Below are 21,227 nucleotides of genomic sequence, written 5' to 3'. Positions count from 1 at the left end.
TCAAACTTTAGGTCTGACATCCAGAGACTTAGCTGGCAGATCTGCTGGCTCATTTGCTAGGTGGTTCCCTCCCAGGCCACCATCTGTATTTTCAATGGACTAGGTATCTTCAGTAGAAAGGAGCGGAATGGAACAGAACAGACTAGAATGAAATGCACATACTACTGAACTGTTGACCTTCAAATATGATCACCGGTAAAATGTGAATGATTCAAAAAACCAAATATAGTTCCCCAAATTCTGAAACTTCCTTCTAGAAAGGAATAAACTTAACAGTTCTGTTAAGCCTCTCACGAGCTCACCAACTCATATATTTTACTACCATCTCCCAACTGCTCTACACTGACTTAAACTCTTTTTCTAAATAATTGAGCACTATTAAGAAAAACAGTGTAACCAGTAGAATTTCATGAGGACTTCTCGGGGACATTGCTCTAAGTGTCGTAGCTATACATTGTATTTGTCAAAAACAAATTCAATCAGCACAAATCAGGCATACACACTAGAGTGGGTGCTAGCAAAGGGCATGGCCTCTGGAAGGAGCATCCATCTGTGAACTTAAGGAGGGGAGGCTGTGCCATACACTGAGGACTGACCTATGACAACCACCATTGTCAGGGTACTGCAGCTGGGTAGACCTTAGGCTATGGGTTGTCTTCTCTAAGCCTTGGTTTCCCTATCCATAGAATGGGGGACTGATCTTCCCTATCCCACAGAGTTGTTTAAATTAAATAAGATAACGTACCTAAACAGCTTTGCTCGGTGTGTGGCGCTCAGCAAAGGTGAACTCTCATTACATTTATTACTATTTTTAATAAAAGAGGGAGTCAGTAACACAACCTTTAGAAAGGCCTCTGTGTACTACCTAGAAAATGTCTCTGCCTTTCTGAAGGGTAGATCTTCGGGCTTGTTTCCCTGTTCTTTTGATGCCAGTGACCTTTTCAACTAACACAGCACTGAAGTCAACCATCATCTGGGTAATTGTCATGTGGATCCCCCAAAGCTCCCCCCCACCCATAGGTCTTCCTCCCTCGCACACCCCTATCCCCATCTAAATGGAGGTCCCACCTTGTCTGGCCACAATGAGGCTAGCCATGCAATCGGGCACACTGGTTCCAGCTGCCAGGAAAGTGATCCCCATGATGACATCAGGAATTCCTAGCGTGTATCCAATGATCGTTACCTGGAAGAAGCAGGAAGAGGTGGTGAGTTGGGGGCTGATGTCAACCTGATGCACTAGTGGATCCTCTGCCCAAGAAGCACAAAAGGCTGCAATCTGGGCAGTCTCCTCAGGGGGCAATGTCTGCTCTCCGTGTCAATGTAGACGGCAAAGAACATCGTGCAGAGCAGACCAGGACTGCAGGTCTGGGAACTAAGATATAATTATGGAGCCCATGTTTCCCAACCAAAGATTAGTATTGTATACATCTTTCTTTCAGGTGAGGCAGGAGGCTTGAGAGAAAGTTTCTGGGAAAAGGTGACTTGGGGACAGAATATTTGAACTCAGGATGGTCCTAGGATACTCCAGAATGGAAAAGTGGAGTCATAAATAGGCAATACATTCTGGATGGTTGTGTTTCCTAAAATGGCTTTGGGGCAGAGGCTCTTTTGAACCAGAACCTCACAACCAATGCCAGTTCTTGAATCCCTGTTTTAGCTTCAGAAGGGACCCTTGAGTGGTCACCTGGTCCATTGACCTTATTTTCTGGTTGACAAAACTATGACTTAGTTAAGGGAAGTGACGATGACAACTGGGGTGATTACTCCCCAATTCTTCACATCTTTCCTTCATGTTCTCTGCCTTGTGGCTCTGCTGTTCTTCCCGTTAGAGCAGGTGGAATAGATTTTCCCCACTCCATTGATACTGGGCAGAAGTCACAGGTCCAAGGTGCTAGGATGCACCTCATGTTTCCACTGGCCCTCTAGCATTCCAACAATCTGCCATGAGAAAAGCATTCCCTAGGTAGCCACCGGTCCAAGGAAATCGAGCAACCATAAGAAGTAGATATGAAACCCCCTGCTGCCTGAATCACATATAACCGTGTTATGGCTTGAAGGAGAACCCTCAGTCAGTGCTGGCTAAGATTACTCAAACCACGCTCAACCTACAGGTATGTAAGCAGGAAGATAACTTTTTGTGATTCTAAACCACTGAGTTCAGAGGTGGTTTGTCATGCAGCTTATTGAGGCATTAGCTGACTGATACAGTGACTGGGCTGACACCTCACCTCCGAGTCCCCTCTGATTGAGGGTATTTTTCTCTCTAAAGAGGTCTAGCAATGCTGTGGGTCCTCAGTACACTCACCATCCACACCATCATGTAGGAGAAGGCTGCTATCCACAACGTGGAAGAAGCAAATGTCACCATAAACCATTTTTCCCAGCGTGGCTTGTTGCAGTTGGGTACAGTGAAGTATAAGACAAAACTCAGTGGCCAGGTGAACGCCCACTTCACTGTTTCCAGTTTTCCAGCTGGGAAAGGAAACAAAGACAAAAACAAGAATTAGTTAGTTTCATCTCTGTGTTTTACCAGCCCTCTGTGCTACTTGCCCCAGACATTTACGTCCTGATGACCTGTGAAATCAGGCTTATTATATTGTCCTTTTCATAAAAGACACAAATGGCTTCCTACCAGCAGCAAAACCTAGCATACAAAAGCAAGCAGAATAAAAACAGTTATCCACCGCTCACCTGCTAGTTAGGCACCCAAATGACAGATGAGGCACTTCTGAGGATACAGGTTTGGCACATGGGGCCGGTGGCAAAGGAAGAGGAAGATTCCCAGATGCAAAGGGAGGGGAGTGTGTGGGGATGCAGGTGACGGTTAGGGAGGGGAGCTGGAAGACCACCAGTTGGCCTGGGGTCTGTTCTCCCCATGGTTAGATCAAATCTTGCCAGATTATAAAGTGTCAGTGGTCCCAGCGCCATCTAGTGGAATTGCTCAACATTGTCAACTCTCTGAAATGAACAATGATTTGAAAGTTCTCAAGGTGGGGTTTGTATCTCAAGTTGAAGTGAATTTGCATATTAGGCATTGATTTCTGGTTCTCTAAATACCTGCTGCCATGGCTAGTGATGACTTGATCTTATCATCTCTGTGTTGCCTGAGCCATGTGTTTCAGAGATACCCATAATTGCTTATTTTGGTGACCATGTTTCCATGAGTTCCTTGTAACCACAGATTTGACAAACCTTTCAATTCTCCTTTAGCCTTTATTACCATCCTGAGTAAATGCTAACACTTCTGGTAAGAAATATGTATTGCATACACTCCCTGCTTCAATTGAGATAAAGAACCTCTCTGCCTTCCAGAAAGTTCCTTGAGCCTCTTTCCAGTCAACCTTCCACCTTCTACCACCATAAATTAGTTTTCCCCATTATCCACCTTTAAATAAAGAAAATCACATGGCATGTGATTTTAGTCAACTACGCTCTTTCAGCCAACATGTTTTTTGAGATTCATTCATGGGTCAGGAGTTCATTCTTAATTGCTTTGTAGTTTTCCATCCTACGGATACACAATTTGTTTATCCATTCTCTCCGGATGGGAATTTGAGTTGTTGCCAGTTTTCAGGTATTACAACTAAAGGAGCTATGGGTATTCTTGTACCCTTTGTTTTGTCGGCAATTTTTCTTTCTCTTGGGTGAAGACCCAGGAATAGAATTGCTGAGTCACAGGGAAGATGTTTAGCTTCACAAGAAACTGCCGAGCACTTTTCCATAATGATCACCCCATCTTATATTCCTATCAGAATGAAGGAGGTATTTGTTAAATTACACTTTGAGCAGTGATTAATAAAATGTTAAATGAAAATTATTTCAAAATTTTATGCCAGTATCCAGCACTTTTCCAATTAGCTGCTATGCAGATACGGAGCTGGGAATGGATGGTGACAACCTTTAGACTGTTTGGCTGGATTTCTAAGCAAGAAAGCGGTCAGGGTTTTTTTGTGAGGGGCTTCCAAATGTTGTGGAGTCCACCATTATCGTCAGACCCTTGGATCTCAAAGTCATCCTGGAATTCGGCATGCTCCTAAAGCCTGTAATGTGGTGATGTCATTTTTTCATGGGGCAATCCCTTCACAGGCCTTGCAGTCCTCCGGATGCCCTTACACAGAGAGACTTGGTCCAGTTTAAAACACACACCCAATCAAAGTTACAAAGAAACACACGAATGGGAAGAGAAATGACTACAATCTGGCTTTGTCTTTCTTCAGAAAATAAAATTTTAAAAAAGACAAGGAAAAAAATGAAATTGAAACTTAAGACTGAAGAAGCTTAGAAAATGATACTGATTCAGTAGAACTGTGAGCAGTATACGTTGGCACCAATGAATTTTGAGTTTTTTCTCTCAGCTGCTTTAGAGAAAGACTGACTTGACCCTGGAGGGCCATATATCTAGGAAACAGTTTTCTCCATTTCATGATACAGATGTTTTCTCTAAGTTACAGCTCCACTGTAACCACAAACTTACAGTAGAAACTCAATCAGTATCATCTGGAAGTTACTTTTAAGTGTAATGTAACAAATATAACTCCTTGAGCAAACCAAGTGATACAGAAATGTGCTTTTTAAGTGATTTTGAGGAGCAGTCAGATAAGGAAGATACTTATATTTTGGTATGTTCTTTTCAGTCTTTTTTTTTTTTTTTCTGCTGAAAGTGTGTTTACCTACATCCTTTGTAAATGTTTCTATTTCTATTAGTAACAGTAAGTCCTTCTTCATGCAAGGGTTAATATATGTACAACTTATACTATGCATAGGTGCATATAACTTACATACATACTATGTGGATTTAGCCTCTACATATCTTATATGCACATATAAACACAGGCATGTTAATGTATGTGCACATTTTAGCTGGCCTAAATTTCTGTTTCTGAAAAAAGGGGTAAAATGTTTTCCTTTCCTGTTTGAGTCAACAGTATTTCTGGACATTTTCCCATCTTTTCTTCCATTGCTATGTGGTCCGCTTCTAGTCCCCCAGGGGACAGGTTTATTTCTTTACTTAATAAATATTCTTTGAACCCACACCACCACCACCACCACCACCCCCACGCCCCCAAGGCCAGTCTGTGCCAGGTGCTGTTCCGGGTGCCGAGGACAAGCTAAGAAAACCAAACTCCCTGAGCATGAACCTGATATACCCAAGATTATGTGATTCCTTGGAAGGCAGCCAGCACCTGGGAGATGAAGCCAGGGACATGAAGTGGGGACTCTGAGCATTACAGTATCCCTTTGAGTGTGACTTGTCTCCAAAAAGCAAAGGAGCTGTCCTTAAGTTGTATTCCTTATTGAGTTTTTACAGAAGTTTACTTCTATTGGAAAGAAAAGTCCTTGCTCATTCTTATAGACCTGGAGTTAAATATATCAATTTTCTCTAACTACATAGGCAATAAAAACACAGTGTTTTAGAATGGAAAATCTAGAAAAAAATAAAAAAAGAATACCACCTGGGGATACACACTCATATTTTGGTATATTTCTTTTCAGTCTTTTTCTGTGGAACTATGTTTGCCTATGTACACATGGAAATATTTCTTTCTTTTCTTTTCTTTCTTTCTTTTTTTTTTTTTTTTAGAGAGAGAGCATGCAATCAGGGGGAGGGGAGGAGAGAGAGGGAGAGAGAGAAACTTATCCACACCTAGTACAGAGCCTGATGCAGGGCTCGATATCACGACCCTGAGATCATGATCTGAGTCGAAATCAAGAGTTGGATGCTTAACCAACTGAGCCATCCAGGTGCCCCCACATGTAAATATGTAAATATTTACATTTTTTTCAGTCAACATTAAGGCTTTCTTCATGCAAGGCTTAAGTATACATGCGCAATTTTTATATAGATACACACACACATTTTCTATGTATAGGTATATATATGAATATATATTATATGAATTTAACCCATATGTACATTATGAGCACATATAAAAAATACAGGTATGTTAATATCTGTGCATAAACCATAAAAGCATAAACTCAATATTAAAATGTATACATTGCATGAATAAATATGTCATATGTACACATGATATCAACCATACACAAGCACACTGCATATATGCACACTCTCGTATGTACATGTATGTGCACATAGTGTATGTGTATACACACCCATCCATCCTAGGTACACCTATATTTACATACTTCCACATAATTACTTATTCGTTACTTACACGCACTACAGTCAAGTCCTGGAGAGTTCTGGAAAGCCCTACATCTGAGTGACAGAAACACAGAGAGCCATGCCCTGGCAAGATTACCATGAGGGGGAAAAATGTCCTCAACATGTGGACAGAGCTTTTTCAGGCCAAAGGAACTGGATGTGGGGCTCCTGGGACTGGGTCCTTCCTGCTCCTCGAATGCCATCTGCTGGCCCTCTCACTGCTGTGAGGGGTCTGCCTGCCTTTGGAGTAGGGCCGGTGCTAATGGACATGCAGGCTGCGAGCCTCAGATGGAAGTTCCTGAGTCCTGAAATGGGGTGTGGGTTTGGTGGTGGGAGGGAACAGAGGATCATAACTGGACAAACCCACTCTCCAATTCAGCTGCAGCACCTCACCTGGTTTTGAATAAGGCTCGCCTAAGGCTCAGGAGAATGGTGAAGATTGCTGCTGTGAGTCCAGGATGTTACCCTCTCACTGCCTCTGGTGCAGCCCCGGACAAGTAGCCCCAGTGTCCCCTGGGGACTTGTGATAAATGCGGAATCTGGGCCTCCCCACCAGAACTCCCGAATCAGAGCCTGCATTTTTATCCAGGATGCCCTGGTGACAGGGCTGGTCTAGAAGAACCTGGGGTTCCACTTCCTTTCTTGGCAGCTCAGGGCCTTGAAATGAAGAAGAGACCACCAAGGAATGGCAAGACCAGGCAGAGCATCCATTCTCCTCTAGGCTTGAATTGCCAAAGGATGCAGGGTGCCTCGGGGGTGGGGTGGTAGCGATTCCTGAGCCCACACCAACAGCCACGCCTCTTAACACGAGGAGACAAGGTGATGTGGCTGAGATACCCGGGGCCACTTCATTCGCAACGAACCCCAGAGACGAGGAGCAGAAGTGAGCAACAGTTATAAGATACCTTGAAATCTCCCAGTTAGGTCTGGCATTTATCCCATTCAGGTGAGAAAAAGGAAATAAGTGACCTGAAAGGGGCCCCTTTGTCTCACTGAGTAATGAGACCCAGTTGTGGGAGCCAGATGAGTTGTCTGGTGCCACACACATGTCTTTGGTCATCTGCCTGGAAGGGTGTACATGGGGCTTTGGGGCCTCTGCCCCCCCCCCCAATACTGGTCCCTTACAGACTCTTCACCTGGTCCAAGAGCTCCTTTCATCAGTGAAAGACTAGCAAAATAGACATTTTTGGAACTTCGTTATGGGCTGCTGAGAGTGAGCTCTGAAAGCAAAGATTTTAGACGTAGACCCCCAAGAGTCTGTGCCCCAGTTCTCAGAACCTGTGACGAGGAGGCTGAAGCATCAGTTCCATGACTATGCTCTGCTGTGTGGGAGAATCGATCTTCTGAAAGGGGATTAGGCAGGCGGGCCTGCTCTAGGCTCCTCAGAAGCAGAAGGGGAAGCCCAAGAGACCGGAATTGTGAGAAGGACCGAAAGCACCACTGGTGATGTGAAGAATGCAGGCCTCCAGGAGCAGTGAGCAGCCCCCGGCTGACAGCAAGGAAATGGGACTCAGCCTTCCAACCACAGGGAACTGGGTTTTGCCAATAATCTACACGTGTTTGAGAGTGATTCTCCCCAGGGCCTCTGGGAAGGTCTATAGCCCTGTCTACACCTCTAATATGGCCTTTGGAGCCTCTGAAGCCCAGCCAGGCTGTGCTGGACTTCTGACCTACAGAACTGGGGGCTAATCAATGGGTGTTGGTTTAAACCACTCAATTTGTGGTAATTTATTTTACAGCAATAGAAAATGAACACAAAAGTTCATAAGGTGGATATAGAGGGCCTGGTTGCTTAATCTTTAAAATGTTTTTGTCCTGTTGATAGGGAAGAAGGTTGCCAAGAAATAGAGTCAAAGATGGCAAAATGGATAAAGAGCCAGCATGCTTTTTTTCCTACCAAGATAAACCCCTAACAAGTAATGACTTAACTCTGGCTGGGCTGTGGGGTAAAAGATCTGAGTGGATACTCTCTAGTTAGTTTGGGGAAGCACTTGATGAAGTTGAGATCTGAGGGGCCCTGAGGGGACCCAGGAGCAGTTCTCATCCTAGGTTCACTTGCTATCCCCTGGACCACAGAAAGGCCTTACATCTGAAATTAACACAGAACTCTGCCACTCCACACCCACATCCCATCATTAAATGACCTTTCAAGTGGGTCAAGTAATACTTCACCAGAATTCAGTTCTCCTGCAATTTTAAACATCCCAAAGAAGTCACACATTTATTAAGCTCTCACACTGGACAAGGGCACTTTCCTGAAACAGTTGAAGATTCTGGAAGGTCTAGAAAATAGGTAGAATTTTTTAGGCTTGGTCCCGCATTCCACAAATGGTAGGATGTGGCCATTCCACAATGGCCAAGTCATTGTTGGGTAGCAGTCAGAGGAGGACACTGCTTTGGTGGCTGGGGTCCTGAAAATTATACATGCCTGTGCTTCCCCTTCAAGATACCAGGGAGATGACCTTGGCCAGCCTCACTGTGTGATACTTAGCTGGGGCTGGGATCTGTATCTCCTGTGGTGTCCATCTTGGAAACAAGCAGGTCATGGGAGAGGAGAAACCTGAATGGGGTGTGTGAGGTAAGGGGCAAGAAGTGACTAGGAGAATAAAGACCAGCTGAGAAGTCTGCATGTTTCCCCCTAGGCTGAGCTTGGCAGAACAGGTCCCTCGGCCAAATGTAATGGGATGGGTGAAGGTGGGTGATGTGTCTCTTGCCTTGAGCACCAAGCTGCCTTCCCAACATGAGTCATGGGCATTTCCTCCTTAGCCCCGAGAGGTCCCACAGAACAGCTAAGCTAAGCTAAGAGTCTTCCTTCACAAAGTGCCAACAAATTATACTTGGTCAAAGAACCCACATTTCAATCCAGGGTCAAGTGTTCCCATCTTGTTCATCTTTGGACCTTCTAAAACAGTCTTTCCCACTATAGAAGTTAATATAAATATTTCTATGTTCATATAGAGATAGTTCTTTGAATAGAATGTCAAAAAAATCACCAAAGTCAAGGGCATCTATTCAGTGGCCTCAAAATAGCTCCCCAACCCAGCCTAGACATAGGACCTCTTACAGGGGAGGTCGAATGGCGTGTACGGTCCTTCATCCTCATCCTCATCCTCCTCTTCCTCTTCGTCATTCTCGTTGTTCTCATTGTCTTCATTCTCATTCTCTGTCTCATTACCAGCCTCTGCAACAATATCATCCCTCCGAGTCCCATTCACGCCTCTGTCTGGGGCACTGCTGGGCCCTGTCCCGTTCTCCACGGTGTGCTTAATTGGGATTTTGATGGCCACTTCTGATTCTCCATTGGCATAGGCCCTACTGTTTATCAGTCTTTGTCTCTGGAAAGAGAAAGGCACATTCTTACCATAGTCAGAAGAACTGTAGATCTGCACACCCAGAACACCAGCTACTGGGATCTTTTTCAGGCTGCTGACAAGGAGAAGCTTCCAGGAGATTCTGCAGTGAAGTCTTAAGGGATTCCTCAAAGTAAGAAGCAACTCAGACAACCTCCTTCCGGGAGGAAGGATTAACCTTTTATGACCCACTGGAGCATTTTCTACCAGCATTCTTGATTCCTGTGCACTGTAGTATTATCTTTCTTCTCTGGACTGTAGGAATCCCTTGGACCATAAGAGAAAAAGCCACATAGATGTGTCTGGACTAGTATATCAATAAGGCTGTGACTCCAGAAACAGGGGTACATAGAAAATTCAGGTCAAAGACTACATTACTTTAAAATAAAGCAACGTTGATTTAGCAAGTACTTCTGTGCAAGTTCACATCAGAGGGCTTTATCCAAAAGGAAGATGAAAAGTAAAAGGTATGTGGAAGGGAACAGGAGAGTTTTTCTATATAACTGGGAGCCTGGTCATGTCTTTCAACACATGGAGAGAAGAGCAAGAACCAGGATGCACAGCTGGGCCATGGGCAAAGATGTTGGGAAGGAGCTGAGGGGTATTATTTTGTTAAATATAGAGTTTTACCAAGAAAGTTTCTCCCCTTCCCAAAGTCTCCCATCTCCGTCTAGCGGCAAATGGAGTGTGCTTTCCCAGATACCTCATTGATCAACATGCGACTGGCCATGGAGAGTCGGGTCTTGGGGGGGAAATGGCTGGTGATCATGATTCGAAGTCCAGCCTCAGAGAAAGAAAGCTGGTGAGGGTAAGCTGACAGCAGCTCATCTACCATAATCACTGACGCTTTGCGGTGGAAATTGGCTAGGGAAATTAAAAACATAAAATAAAGATATTATTAAGGCTAGAAGCAGAAAAGAGCTATTTATTTAGTCTTCTTTCCCCTCCTTCATCCCTCAGCCCCTCCTTCCTTCCCACCTACTCATTTATCTATCTATCTACCCATCTATCCTTCTTTCTACCCATCCAATCATCCTCCATCCATCCATCCATCCATCATCCATCCTTCCATCCATCCTTCCATCCATCCTTCCTTCTCATCTATCCCACCTACTCATCTATCCTCCTTCCTTCCTTCCTTCCTTCCATCCATCCACCCACCCATCTCCCATCTATCCTTCCTTCCATCCACCCAACCAACCATCATTCCATCCAAGGAGCAAAATATGGAGAATAGTCAAACTCTTTTTTCCGTAAGGCTCATTGATAGCTCGTTTGAAATGACTTGAAACAATATAAGCATCGTTCACTGGCATGGTAAGAGTGATAAGAAAGAGAATTCCTCTGTATCTTCAAAGGATTTTTTTTCCCAACACTCAGACTTGGGGCACAGGAAAGATCCCAATAATCTTTAGTAACCCTTTATGCCTTTCAAATGTCAACAATGTTCAATGATCTGAGCTGTTGAAAGCTGCAGAAATGAGTTTAGTGCCAAATGGAGGGCTTAAGTGGGGAATGAGCACATTGCTGCAGCCCAGCCTATGGGCAAGGCTGACGAAGGGGCAAAAGGGTAGGTGAACCAGCTACATGACAGAGGTCCAAGGTCCAGAATGGCCCAAACTGTTACACAACGTTTGCTGGCAGTCCTGATAAATAAGTTTCATCAAGGCCCAACCCCCTCTCTACAAACATGCAATATAAGCACACAGCTCATAGGTGTCTAGCCACACACTCTGCTGGTGGTCACCCTTGTTTTCCACGCCACTAAATCATGAAATGATCTCTGGAAACATGGACTAATATGAGGTAGCTCTTTTTGGTTTCCTAAGAGTATTACTTTAATGGTTATAAACTATCCAGGATTCAGTGAAATCCTTTTGTGGGATGGCACTGAATACTTAAGTCTTTTGCTAAACATAATTAGAAAAGTTTATCAAATATTTGGTTTTCAAATTCTAATAATTATCTCAGATTTAAAACTCAGATTTGAATAACCTATAGATTTTCAAATTTCTTTTGTGTTTTCCTGCAAAGCAACCATATGAGACCAAGAAGAAATAAACCCACACATTTTTAGAGAAGGTTAAAAGAAATTGAAAATCCAAACACATTCTAAGGCAAAAGTAAATGATAATTTTCTGTGTTCCTCTAAGAAAGAATATTCTTTATTAGGGAGTACTATCTTAGTTCTCTCGGTGTATCAATTGCTTAATGAGAATCCATTGAATACAAGAATTACTTCGAAAAAAGGGGGGCAGCAATTTTCTGTTATTTTGCATACAGAGGTAATGTAGCCTGAAAAAGAATGTGGATATAATAATATACTAATAGCAACTGTCACTAATGGAGTAATTTATATACTTTATCTCCTTTACTCATTACAATTATCCCCATTTTGCAGAAGAAAAAATTGAGGCTCAGAAAGGATCGTTAATTGGCTTCATAGTCAGATAGCCAAAATGTGACAGAGTCAATACCTCAAGACCCCTGGTCTTGTCTCCTTTATTGTCCTGTCCTAAATCCCCTGTGTCACTGCCAGCAAATGTTTTGCCCAATGAAGTTTCCCAGGCAGCTCATCACCGAGTATGCCTGCCAGAAGATGTTCTGAAGGGAGGCAGGGAGGCCTGGAAGCTTTTCTCCCTTGGTCTCCTATGGGGCAGGCAGCCTTCCACCAGCCCAGCCACAGTACCCCAGGGGTGGCCGTGAAGGTGGGCAGCCAGGCATCCTCCCAGTGCTCCCTCCTGGGACCCAGGCTGTCCGCAGGTACCTTTCTTCAGTAGCACCACAGTCGCGTCGCAGTTGCTGCTGTCGTCAATTTCAGCATTGTTGGCCAAGCCATTGACCATGTTTCCAGCACCTTTCGTCCTCCTTTCGAAGCACTGATGGATGCAAGCATTATATCTGAACAAAGCAATGAGCAGAAGAAGCCCATCAGCCTGTGTGTCCTGCAGCTCTCAGTGTAGGCACACTGTGGGGGACCCCATGCTTCAAGTTATCATTATTCTTTATTCATGTCCCCACAGAGAAATGCAATCTGTCCTATTTTCTGAGTGAGTGAAGATAAAACCAACATCACATAAGTAAATAGAGACAAACTTCTTTCTTTGCAAATTTTCAAGGTCAGTGGTGGCATTCTGGGATTGAACTCCCTTGCTCACAGTTTATGCATGGAAGGGCCATGATGAGACTCAGCAGGATGGGCAAGGTCTACTTTCTCTTGGCCACGATTCCAGGACACACCCCTGTGAAGGGCGTGCTGGGTGGGGGAAGGAGAAAGTGTCATATCCATGCTCCTGCCTAATCCCAGTGCATCATGGTCTGCGGGCCATAGGCCAACTGGCACTCTAGGTCTCTGTTTGGTTTTCTAAAACCATAGGTTGTGGTCCTGGGAATCTCTGTACATAGTGGGCCATAATTCCAGGTCAGGTGGTTGGCTTTAGGAAACAATTCTGGACTATGATTTTCCAGAATGATTGGGTGAAAACATTGTGTCGTCTTTCTTCTAGTCTTTTGTGTTGGAAGGGAAGACGCTTATATAAATTCCTAGCATGTTTTTGGCAGCTACATATTTTTATAATATTAAATATCCTTTACTATTAGAAAGCCCCCAGAGAGGAATCCTAGAAAACTCTTGGGAAAACACAGCCAGGCAGTTTCCAGAGCATTGGAGGCCACTGCTATTTTTTTTGCCCCACTCAAACAGCTAAAGGCATCAGTGGCTTACTAGTCATGGGACAAGCCATGGGACAACAACAACATGTTGCCCCAGCTTGATCTCTGGCCTCCCAGAGGAACTGCAGCCAGGCATGGCAACTCTAAATGGCCAGCTGGTAGGCCCCTCAAGCTGTATTTCCCCACATAGGCTTCTCTTCCACATCCTTTACTGCTACAGGCTCTCTGGAGTCTGCTTCACTGGCACTTATGCCTGTTCTTCAGTGAGAGCAGGTCTGGGTGGGTGGGCCATCATGGTACAGATCAAGGGACCCTCTGAGGCTGGACAGCCCCTTCCTGTACTCCCTGGGAGCTTACAGTTCATCCTCCATGGCATAAGGGAGACTAGAAAACTAGTCAAAAGTGATGATGGTTTCTGTGAGAAAGGAAGTGGGCAGGCCAGTCCTGGGACACTCTCAGGCTTTACATGAGGCAGAGAACAGAACCAGAACATCACTTTTTTGCAACCCTAAAGAAATAATGGAGCCAGATCTTGTGCATGGATGGCTCCCAACATTACTGACAGTGATAGGAAACATCAGTGTGCCTGTTGGTGGCAGAACTCACCACCACATGGGACACAGTCTACCCTAAACTGGATTGATGGCTGGCATACAGGAAACACGGGGGTCAAAGGAACAGGCCACACCACAGCACGGGACGTTATCAACAATTTCCAAACTGCAGGAAACTGTGTAGCTAACAACCCAACTTCATCAAAGAATAAACTGCAAGGAAAAAGAAAACCAGAGGGGGGATTCATAGATTAAAAGTTTGAGCAACCAATGATAATGAGTGGGATTTATTTGGATTCTGATTTTAAAAAATATTTAGGAGATTAAAAGAAACTGTAAAAAAGTGACATTCGTGAGATCAATGAAATTTTGAATATTGATTTGATATTTAATTCTCTTGAAGAAATAGCATTAATCTTGGGTGTGATAATGATGTGGTGGTTATTATGTGAAATTTGAGTCCTTTTAGAGACGTATCCTGAGGTTTTTGATAGATGAGTTGGCATGTCTCTTGGGCTTCACACCATGTGGCAGGGAGGAAATGGGCAGTGGTGTGTGCTGCTGGCTGTCAGCGCTGATGATGAGCATGGGGGGGGCTGTCATACCATTCTATATTCAAATTCTTCTTAATGAAAAGTCTCCCCACTTTCTTCCTGACAGACTATGGGGGAGAGGCAGAATTTCTATCATCTTGACTCAAAATCCATTTCCCCACAGAAATACCAACTTGCATGAGGCTTTGCTTTGAAAGTATAACCGTGTGCTACACATTTATTTGGCTTTGGAAAACAAAGTAAGAACACTAGGCCTAGTATTATTACGAGAGCTTTCTTGAAATTAGATACTGGTAATAACTTAACTATGCTGTCCCATTTCATGCTTAAGAACAAGCTTTGCAGGGCGCCCAGGTGGCTCAGCTTGTTGGGCAGTTGCCTTCAGCTCGGGTCATGATTCCAGGGTCCTGGGATCGAGCCCCGCATCGGGCTCCCTGCTCGGCAGGGAGCCAGCTTCTCTCTCTCCCCCTCTCCCTGACGCTCTGCTTACTTGTGCTCTCTCTCTAACTCTCTGTCAAATAAATAAAATATTAAAAAAAAAAAAAGAACAACCTTTGCCATAGGAGGCGTTAGGATCCCCGTTTTGTAAGCGAGGAAACAGAGATTCAAAATGGCATCATAAGTTGGCCACTGGCAAGTGGCAAACTGTGAGGTGTGACCTGGCAGGGCTAAACGCGCAACCCTTGATCTCAACCACCAGACTACATTGCCTCACCTGGGAACCAAATCCCAAGGAAGGGACCCAGAAGTACAGAAATCAATACTCACCAAGTCCAGGTATGCCTCATGCTCCCTTAAGGTTTCTATCAACTTGGCCAAACCGAAATTGCTTTTTGACCTTCAGACAGAATGTTTAAAGTCATCCACCCAGGAGGCAGCTGACAACTCTAATATATGCGTATTTTAACTGCTGCTACTCAGTTTTATATTTTTAATTGAATGTTTTAAATTTTGTGCTTGCACCCTGAAGCTATTTTATTGTGGAGCATGCAATTTTATAAATCAGATTTTATAAAACCCCATGATTAAAGCCTCTGATTGCGGACAGGGATGGCTAAAGAGCAGAGATTTCAATTTAGAACTTGGGACCAGAATTTATGCAGAAAATTCTGTGAGCACAGTAGCTGCCATTCCCTGTTTTATTTGTATCCTGCTGGTTTGAACAGCTGGCAGGCTGGGAAAGTTGAGGCATCAGCAGAAACACACCTCATTAGCTTTCACACTAGGCACAGTTTGGGGGAGAGGAGAGAATTTGTTCACGGTGTTATCTTAATGTCCACATGCCCTATCAGCAATGCATGGGCTTTTATGATGGCTTGGCAGAGGAGTGCAGTGGTCACAAGATACATATTAGCAAAATTCCTCAACATTCCTTCCCTTTAGACTAACTCTGGTGTAAGCCCTCCTTATTTTGTGAAGCCCCCAGTGAGTCCACTATGGGATATGTTGTCTCTAAATTTGAATTTGAAACCCAAGACCAATGTCTGGTATACAGCAGACAGTTAATTATTCTGCAATAATTGACTGATTCACCCTTTCAAAGGGGAAGAAAAGGACTCTTGACTCTTGGGGAACTCAAACTTGGCACCTCAACAAATTAAAAAAAAAAGTGAAATAATCAAATTTAAAACACACTGAAAGAAGATGTGTGCATTGTTGAGACCTCCCCCTATTGCTGAGACCACTGATTTCCTAATGGTTTTGCTATTTGAGAGACGGAGGAGCAAGATGCCTTCAGAGACTCTCCCTTTGGAGTCTAGAAACTCTGAAAGGCCTTTGGGCCAACTCTGGTTTTCATGGGAGCCCATCAATTGGTATTTTAAGATGAAAGGTGAGTATTGATTTCTTCAATCAAAGTTATAACCAAGGTGACAACAAGGTTATCAAGGTGATAACTGATTTCTTTGTCAGTTATCCTGTGGTAATCCTACACCAGGCTACTCTAGAAATACCCTCTTCCACTAACAAGACCCAGATATCAGGTCCACACTGACCACTGGATAGCTCCTGAGGTGAAGGCTGGATGCCATATTGAGTGGACTGGCCACAGACTACTTACAGCCCACAAAGGACACCGTCTGAGCCAGCTCCTACATTTACTGTTCATGAAATGTCTGCCAGTGGCCACACTGATTTCTCAAAAAAGGTCTCTTGGACACTAGTGGCCAGAAGTAATTTCTGTCAGACTTTAGTAGAAAAGACACTTTGTCATGTCAAATTCCAGACCACTACCTGACATGTCTAACTGGCAATTTCTGATCATGTGGTACTTTCTTGCCCCCTGAGAACGTGGTCATAAATGCTGGGGAAAGTATGGGTTAATTTAGAATGAAAGAAACAGTTTCCATGGGGTTCAGCAGCTGCAGCATGGAATGGCTCTGCATTATTTACAAGCTCCTCATCTCAATGGGATTTGGCAAAAAGATGAACCAGCAGGTTCACAGCCATGGTGCTTACATTTTGCCTTAGAGTATGGGAAACACCAGCAATATAATTCTTGAAACACACAGGAAGCCTCCCAGACTCTGGGGGAAAAGAACCTATGGAGTGGTGGTTTTAAAATATATCCACAAATTCTTTGAGACCCCTCCCTTCAAATGGTGACACAGACCCCCTGAGTGTGGGCTAGACTCACTTCTAATAAACAGAACAAGGCAGAAGTGACAGCGTGTGACTTGTGAGACCAGATTAGAAAAGGCACTTGTACCCTCTTGACTCACTTGCTCCCGTGCTGTGGAGACACTCAACCAGCCCTAAGGAGAGGCGCATATGCTGAGGAACCGAGGGCTCCAGCCAACAGCCAACATTAGCTGGCTAACGTTACCAACAGTAAGAGCAGGTCATTTTGCAGAATCAGTTAAGTTGATGACAACTACCCCAGCCAACCTCTTAACACTGTACAATCTCAAGGAAGAAAGGAAAACCCTGAGCTAGAACTCTCTGGTTATGTCCTCTTGGATGCCTGACTCAGAAACTCTAATTAGATAGCACATACTTGTAGTTTTAAGACTCTACATTTTGGGCTCATTTGTTACACAGCAGTAGGTGATGAATACGATATAAATAATGCAAGTCTGCAAGTATTCAGTCCATGGTTTTAGTTATCTCTTAACTAGGTCTGGTCCCATCTTTGTCACCCTACAGAGAAGCATGACTTAGTGAGTTCTACCTCCTTTCCTGTTAGGAAAGAGAGTGAAATCAGCCCCAAACTTGTTTGACAGATATTAAAGGAGGGTAAAGGGTTTGAGAGATTTCTCAAATTAAACACTTAAAGCTTTGATTCCATTACTGCATGGGGGTTTGAAGGGTCTTTGCTATTGCCATGGATTAGAACTTACAGTGCCGCACGCAGGTCTGAGGGAACTGAGGAGACTGTGATCATTGGCACTGATAGCCAGCCTGCTACCTGCTCTGCCTCCATTCCTTTTTTTTTTACATTATCCTGTCATACTTGATGTAGGAAAGAGTTTTGGGAAAGAAAACCGAGAAGGCGTGTTACTTACTTCATGATGACGATATAGATGAGATACATCAGCACGAGGACTAAAGACTCCCACCTGTGTAAAACCAAGAATGGCTAGTTAAAGAAAGTCATCACAGGCAGATGTGCAACACACCAGCCAATCTTGAAACATCCATGCCACATGGAGGACAGTTACACCTGGCAAGCAGGGCGAGGAGAAGCCACATGTGCAGACGGGTTACAAGTATTTCCTGGTCTGTAGACACAGCTTTCAATGGGATTGCTTTCATTCTCTACCTAAAAGGAAAATGCTCCTTCCCTTCCGTTATTCACTCACCTGAAAGTTCTGTGAGAGCACAAGTCTACCATAGTATTATAGGCCTGTATTTATAAACCCACCCACAGCTTAATCATTCACTAAAACTATTCAGATATATTTATAAAGAGCAAACTAGAGAAATGGACAGGGATGACCCAGGGATTGCTGGATAGGAGGAGACAGGCATACGGAGAGAGGGAGGGGGAGGGGGAAGAGAGAAAGGGATGGAGAAGGAGGGAAGGAGGAGGTTGGGAGAGGAGGGGAGGGGAAGGAAGGGAGAGGAGGGCCGGAAGAAGAGGGAGGGAGAGAGAGGGAGAGAGGCAGAAGGGGGGAGAAAGAGGGAGAGGGAGAGGGAGGAAGATGGAGGGGGAGGGAGAAAGTGAGGCAGGAGGAGGGAGAAAGGGTGGGGGAAGGGGGGGAGGGAAGGAGGGAGAAAGGACACCTGGGCAGGGAAAGGGCAGCAGAAAGGATAAGACTGGACAACTGGAAAATGGTCAGGAGAAAGTGAAAAACCCAATGGAATGTACCTTGAGGTTCTGATAATTTGAATACTTCTATTTTATTCATTTGAGTAACTTCCAGCTTCAAAACCAAGGAATTTGATTTCTAAGTTCCCCTTTTAGCTGTAGAATTGAGGGAATAATTCTGATTTTGTGAAAAGGTTACTGGTGAATGGTCTATGAAGAAATTCTGGATTATGCCTTCCTTTTCTGTTTTTTTTCTCAAATTCTATGTCTAAAAACTGGCCCTTGGGTAAGTATGTGGTCAGATTCAAAAAGGCCACACACAACAGTTTTTGTTGTAGTGGTGTTTATGACCCCAAAGTGCTGGAAAACAGAGAGACAGTTGTAGAGGGGAGGCTGGGTCCACCTGTCGCAGTAAGTCCATCCTACACATTGGTTCCAAATCACTATGCAAACTGTGTATGTGTATCTGGTATAGAATGTGCTCTTGGTGCTACCAAGAGAAGAAAGTCAAGGGGTTCAAATCTCTCTACCTTCCACCACATTTCTCAGCTCCTCTCTCAGCAAACCTTCTCAAAGCCTCACATGCCCTGCACCGTAGGAGCTCCCACTCACTGGACAATTCCTTGAGTCTAATATCCACAGTCGTCCGTCCCCTGACACACTGGTCCAGGGCACCAGCCACCTCCATCTGCACGTGCCCAGGGACGGTTCTCTGCCACCCTGTTCAAAGTCCCTGCAGCTGACCACCTGTCCTCATGCATGCAACAGTCTCTTCTCACTTCTGAGAGGCCACACGGCTGGTTTTCCTCTTGTCATCCCCCTAACTTCTCCTTCCCTCCACCTCCCCCACTGCCTCAGGTGAACCTCTAAATATGGGACTCTCTTCTCCTTTTACCTACACGTTCTCCCTGGATGACATCATCTCATCCTCCTGCAGTAAACACCAGCTGACATCTCCACCCCACACCTCTCCTTGGTGCAGGTGCCTATACCCACAGTCAACACGGCTTCTCCATGTGGCATCTATGACGTCAGAGCAGAATCTGGAATTCCTACTTCTTGGCTTTATGCTCCCTGGGCTTTGCCACCTCAATCAACCGGACCACTCCCTGCCTGGTCAAGCTCCAAATCTGGAAATCAGTTTGGAACCCTCCTTGACCCTTGCCTTACATGCCTCGGAACCCCGCGTCTGAGCTATCTCCTGAATTGTTGGCTTCAGCCCTCCCCACTGCTACCCTCCAGGCCACCCGAATAGCAGCCTCTATACTGGTATCTGCGAGGCTACTGGATCATATCATTCTTCTGTTTCAATCTCTCCAGCTGCTTCCCAACACACTTGAAAAGAGAAAACAAAAAGTACCTCCTGTCTGTAAAACCCAGTTCTTCTATTCCTCCAATTGTCTGTGCCCGGTCTGTGCTCCATCCCACTGGCCTCCCTTCATCTGCACACCCCAGAAGCTTCTTCCCTTCTCCCAGGATCTTTGCACTCACTGCTCCCTCTGCTAAGGATAGTCTTCCCTTCACTCCTTGGCTGGTCCCTTTTATCCTGCAAATGCTGGGGGAAATGTCATCTCTTCCAAGAAGTCTTCCCTGCCTACTCCTACTTCTCTATTACAAGACCTTGAGTGTGTTCTTTAAACTGCTGACCAGTCTGTGCTTCCCTTGTTTATTTATTCATTGCTTATTAATGCCTGTTTCAGGCAGTCACTTGACAACACTCCTCATTCTTGACCCCTACCTCCGCTATCTGGTTTCTCATTTTCCAGAGGCTTAGAGCAGATCCCCTGACAGCTGACTCCCCATCCCTCCCCAGCTGCCCACTATTCTCTTCTCCCCAGCACAGGGAAGCCCTCAGTTCATCTGCATAGGATGAGACTTCCCTTAAAATCCATTTTCAGTTGCAAGAGACCTTTTGAACATGGTCCTTATTGAAACCAGTGTATGTGTGGCATAAAGTTAATTAGGAAAAGTGAGGCTTAGTCACAGTGTTCATTTTGAAGGCAGAGATTCTCGAGATCCAAAGGGATGCCATGTAACTTGGATGCATTTTAATAGACTCAGGAAGGGAAACAGACCCACATCAGTAAACTATTTCAGCTAGGCTGAATGAAGTCCAGCTCTTTGTAAATAGGTAGATAGATACTCTCTAATTCATCTAGAACTTTTTATTGTTTTTTTTCCCCCTCAAAACAAGCCCTTCCATTGCAATGTTCAAGTAAGATTCTGTTTTGTTACATTTTGGGGATGCCCGTGAGATGGGGGTTCTCTGCTTCTGCTGACCTTTCAGGTTTGCTTGGTTGGTACCCAGACTCAGGGCTTGCCCAGCACTTCCTCCATAGGAAATACACGAGGCTCTGTGAGGCCCTGACACTAGCTAGCTGCTGTCCTCTCTGCTTTGGGGCCTGAGTGTTTGATCCAGTCTTGGCTTCATGCTCCTCAGAGTCCCAGGGATTGCCCCCGCCCCTGCCCTGTGCTGTGAGTGTCTCCAAATGACCCCATGATTACATGTCAACTGTCTGCCTCCTCTCTAGTCCCAGAGAGCCCCGAAGTGAAGGCCGAGTTTGGTTTTGTGTTCTGTGTCTTGTTCTGGAACAAGGGAGCCTGGGATTCAGGAGGTGTCTAGGAAACAGGTGGAATTGGACAGATTCCAAATACAGACCTCTAAAGTCACATGGCTTTTGT

General features: G+C 44.7%; 1 protein-coding gene across 1 annotated transcript in view; it reads right to left on the bottom strand.

The window, feature by feature from the left end:
* The window catches only part of SLC24A3 (solute carrier family 24 member 3), a 480,638-nt gene that overhangs the window by 27,915 nt on the left and 431,496 nt on the right, over positions 1 to 21,227 (bottom strand). Inside the window, exons 9-14 of the mRNA XM_004754143.2 lie at positions 17,800 to 17,853; positions 12,284 to 12,417; positions 10,220 to 10,380; positions 9,231 to 9,501; positions 2,306 to 2,472; positions 1,069 to 1,183 (exon numbers count right to left, since the gene is read on the bottom strand). Of these exons, the coding sequence (XP_004754200.2) occupies positions 1,069 to 1,183; positions 2,306 to 2,472; positions 9,231 to 9,501; positions 10,220 to 10,380; positions 12,284 to 12,417; positions 17,800 to 17,853 (902 nt within the window). The remainder of the gene's footprint in view (positions 1 to 1,068; positions 1,184 to 2,305; positions 2,473 to 9,230; positions 9,502 to 10,219; positions 10,381 to 12,283; positions 12,418 to 17,799; positions 17,854 to 21,227) is intronic.

Source organism: Mustela putorius, unplaced genomic scaffold (genome assembly GCF_011764305.1).
Source record: "Mustela putorius furo isolate JIRA1106 unplaced genomic scaffold, ASM1176430v1.1 tig00000253_pilon_pilon_pilon, whole genome shotgun sequence".
Classification (NCBI taxonomy): Eukaryota; Metazoa; Chordata; class Mammalia; order Carnivora; family Mustelidae; genus Mustela; species Mustela putorius.
The sequence above is the reverse complement of the archived record's forward strand: the minus strand, read 5'-3'. Positions and strand labels throughout refer to the sequence as shown.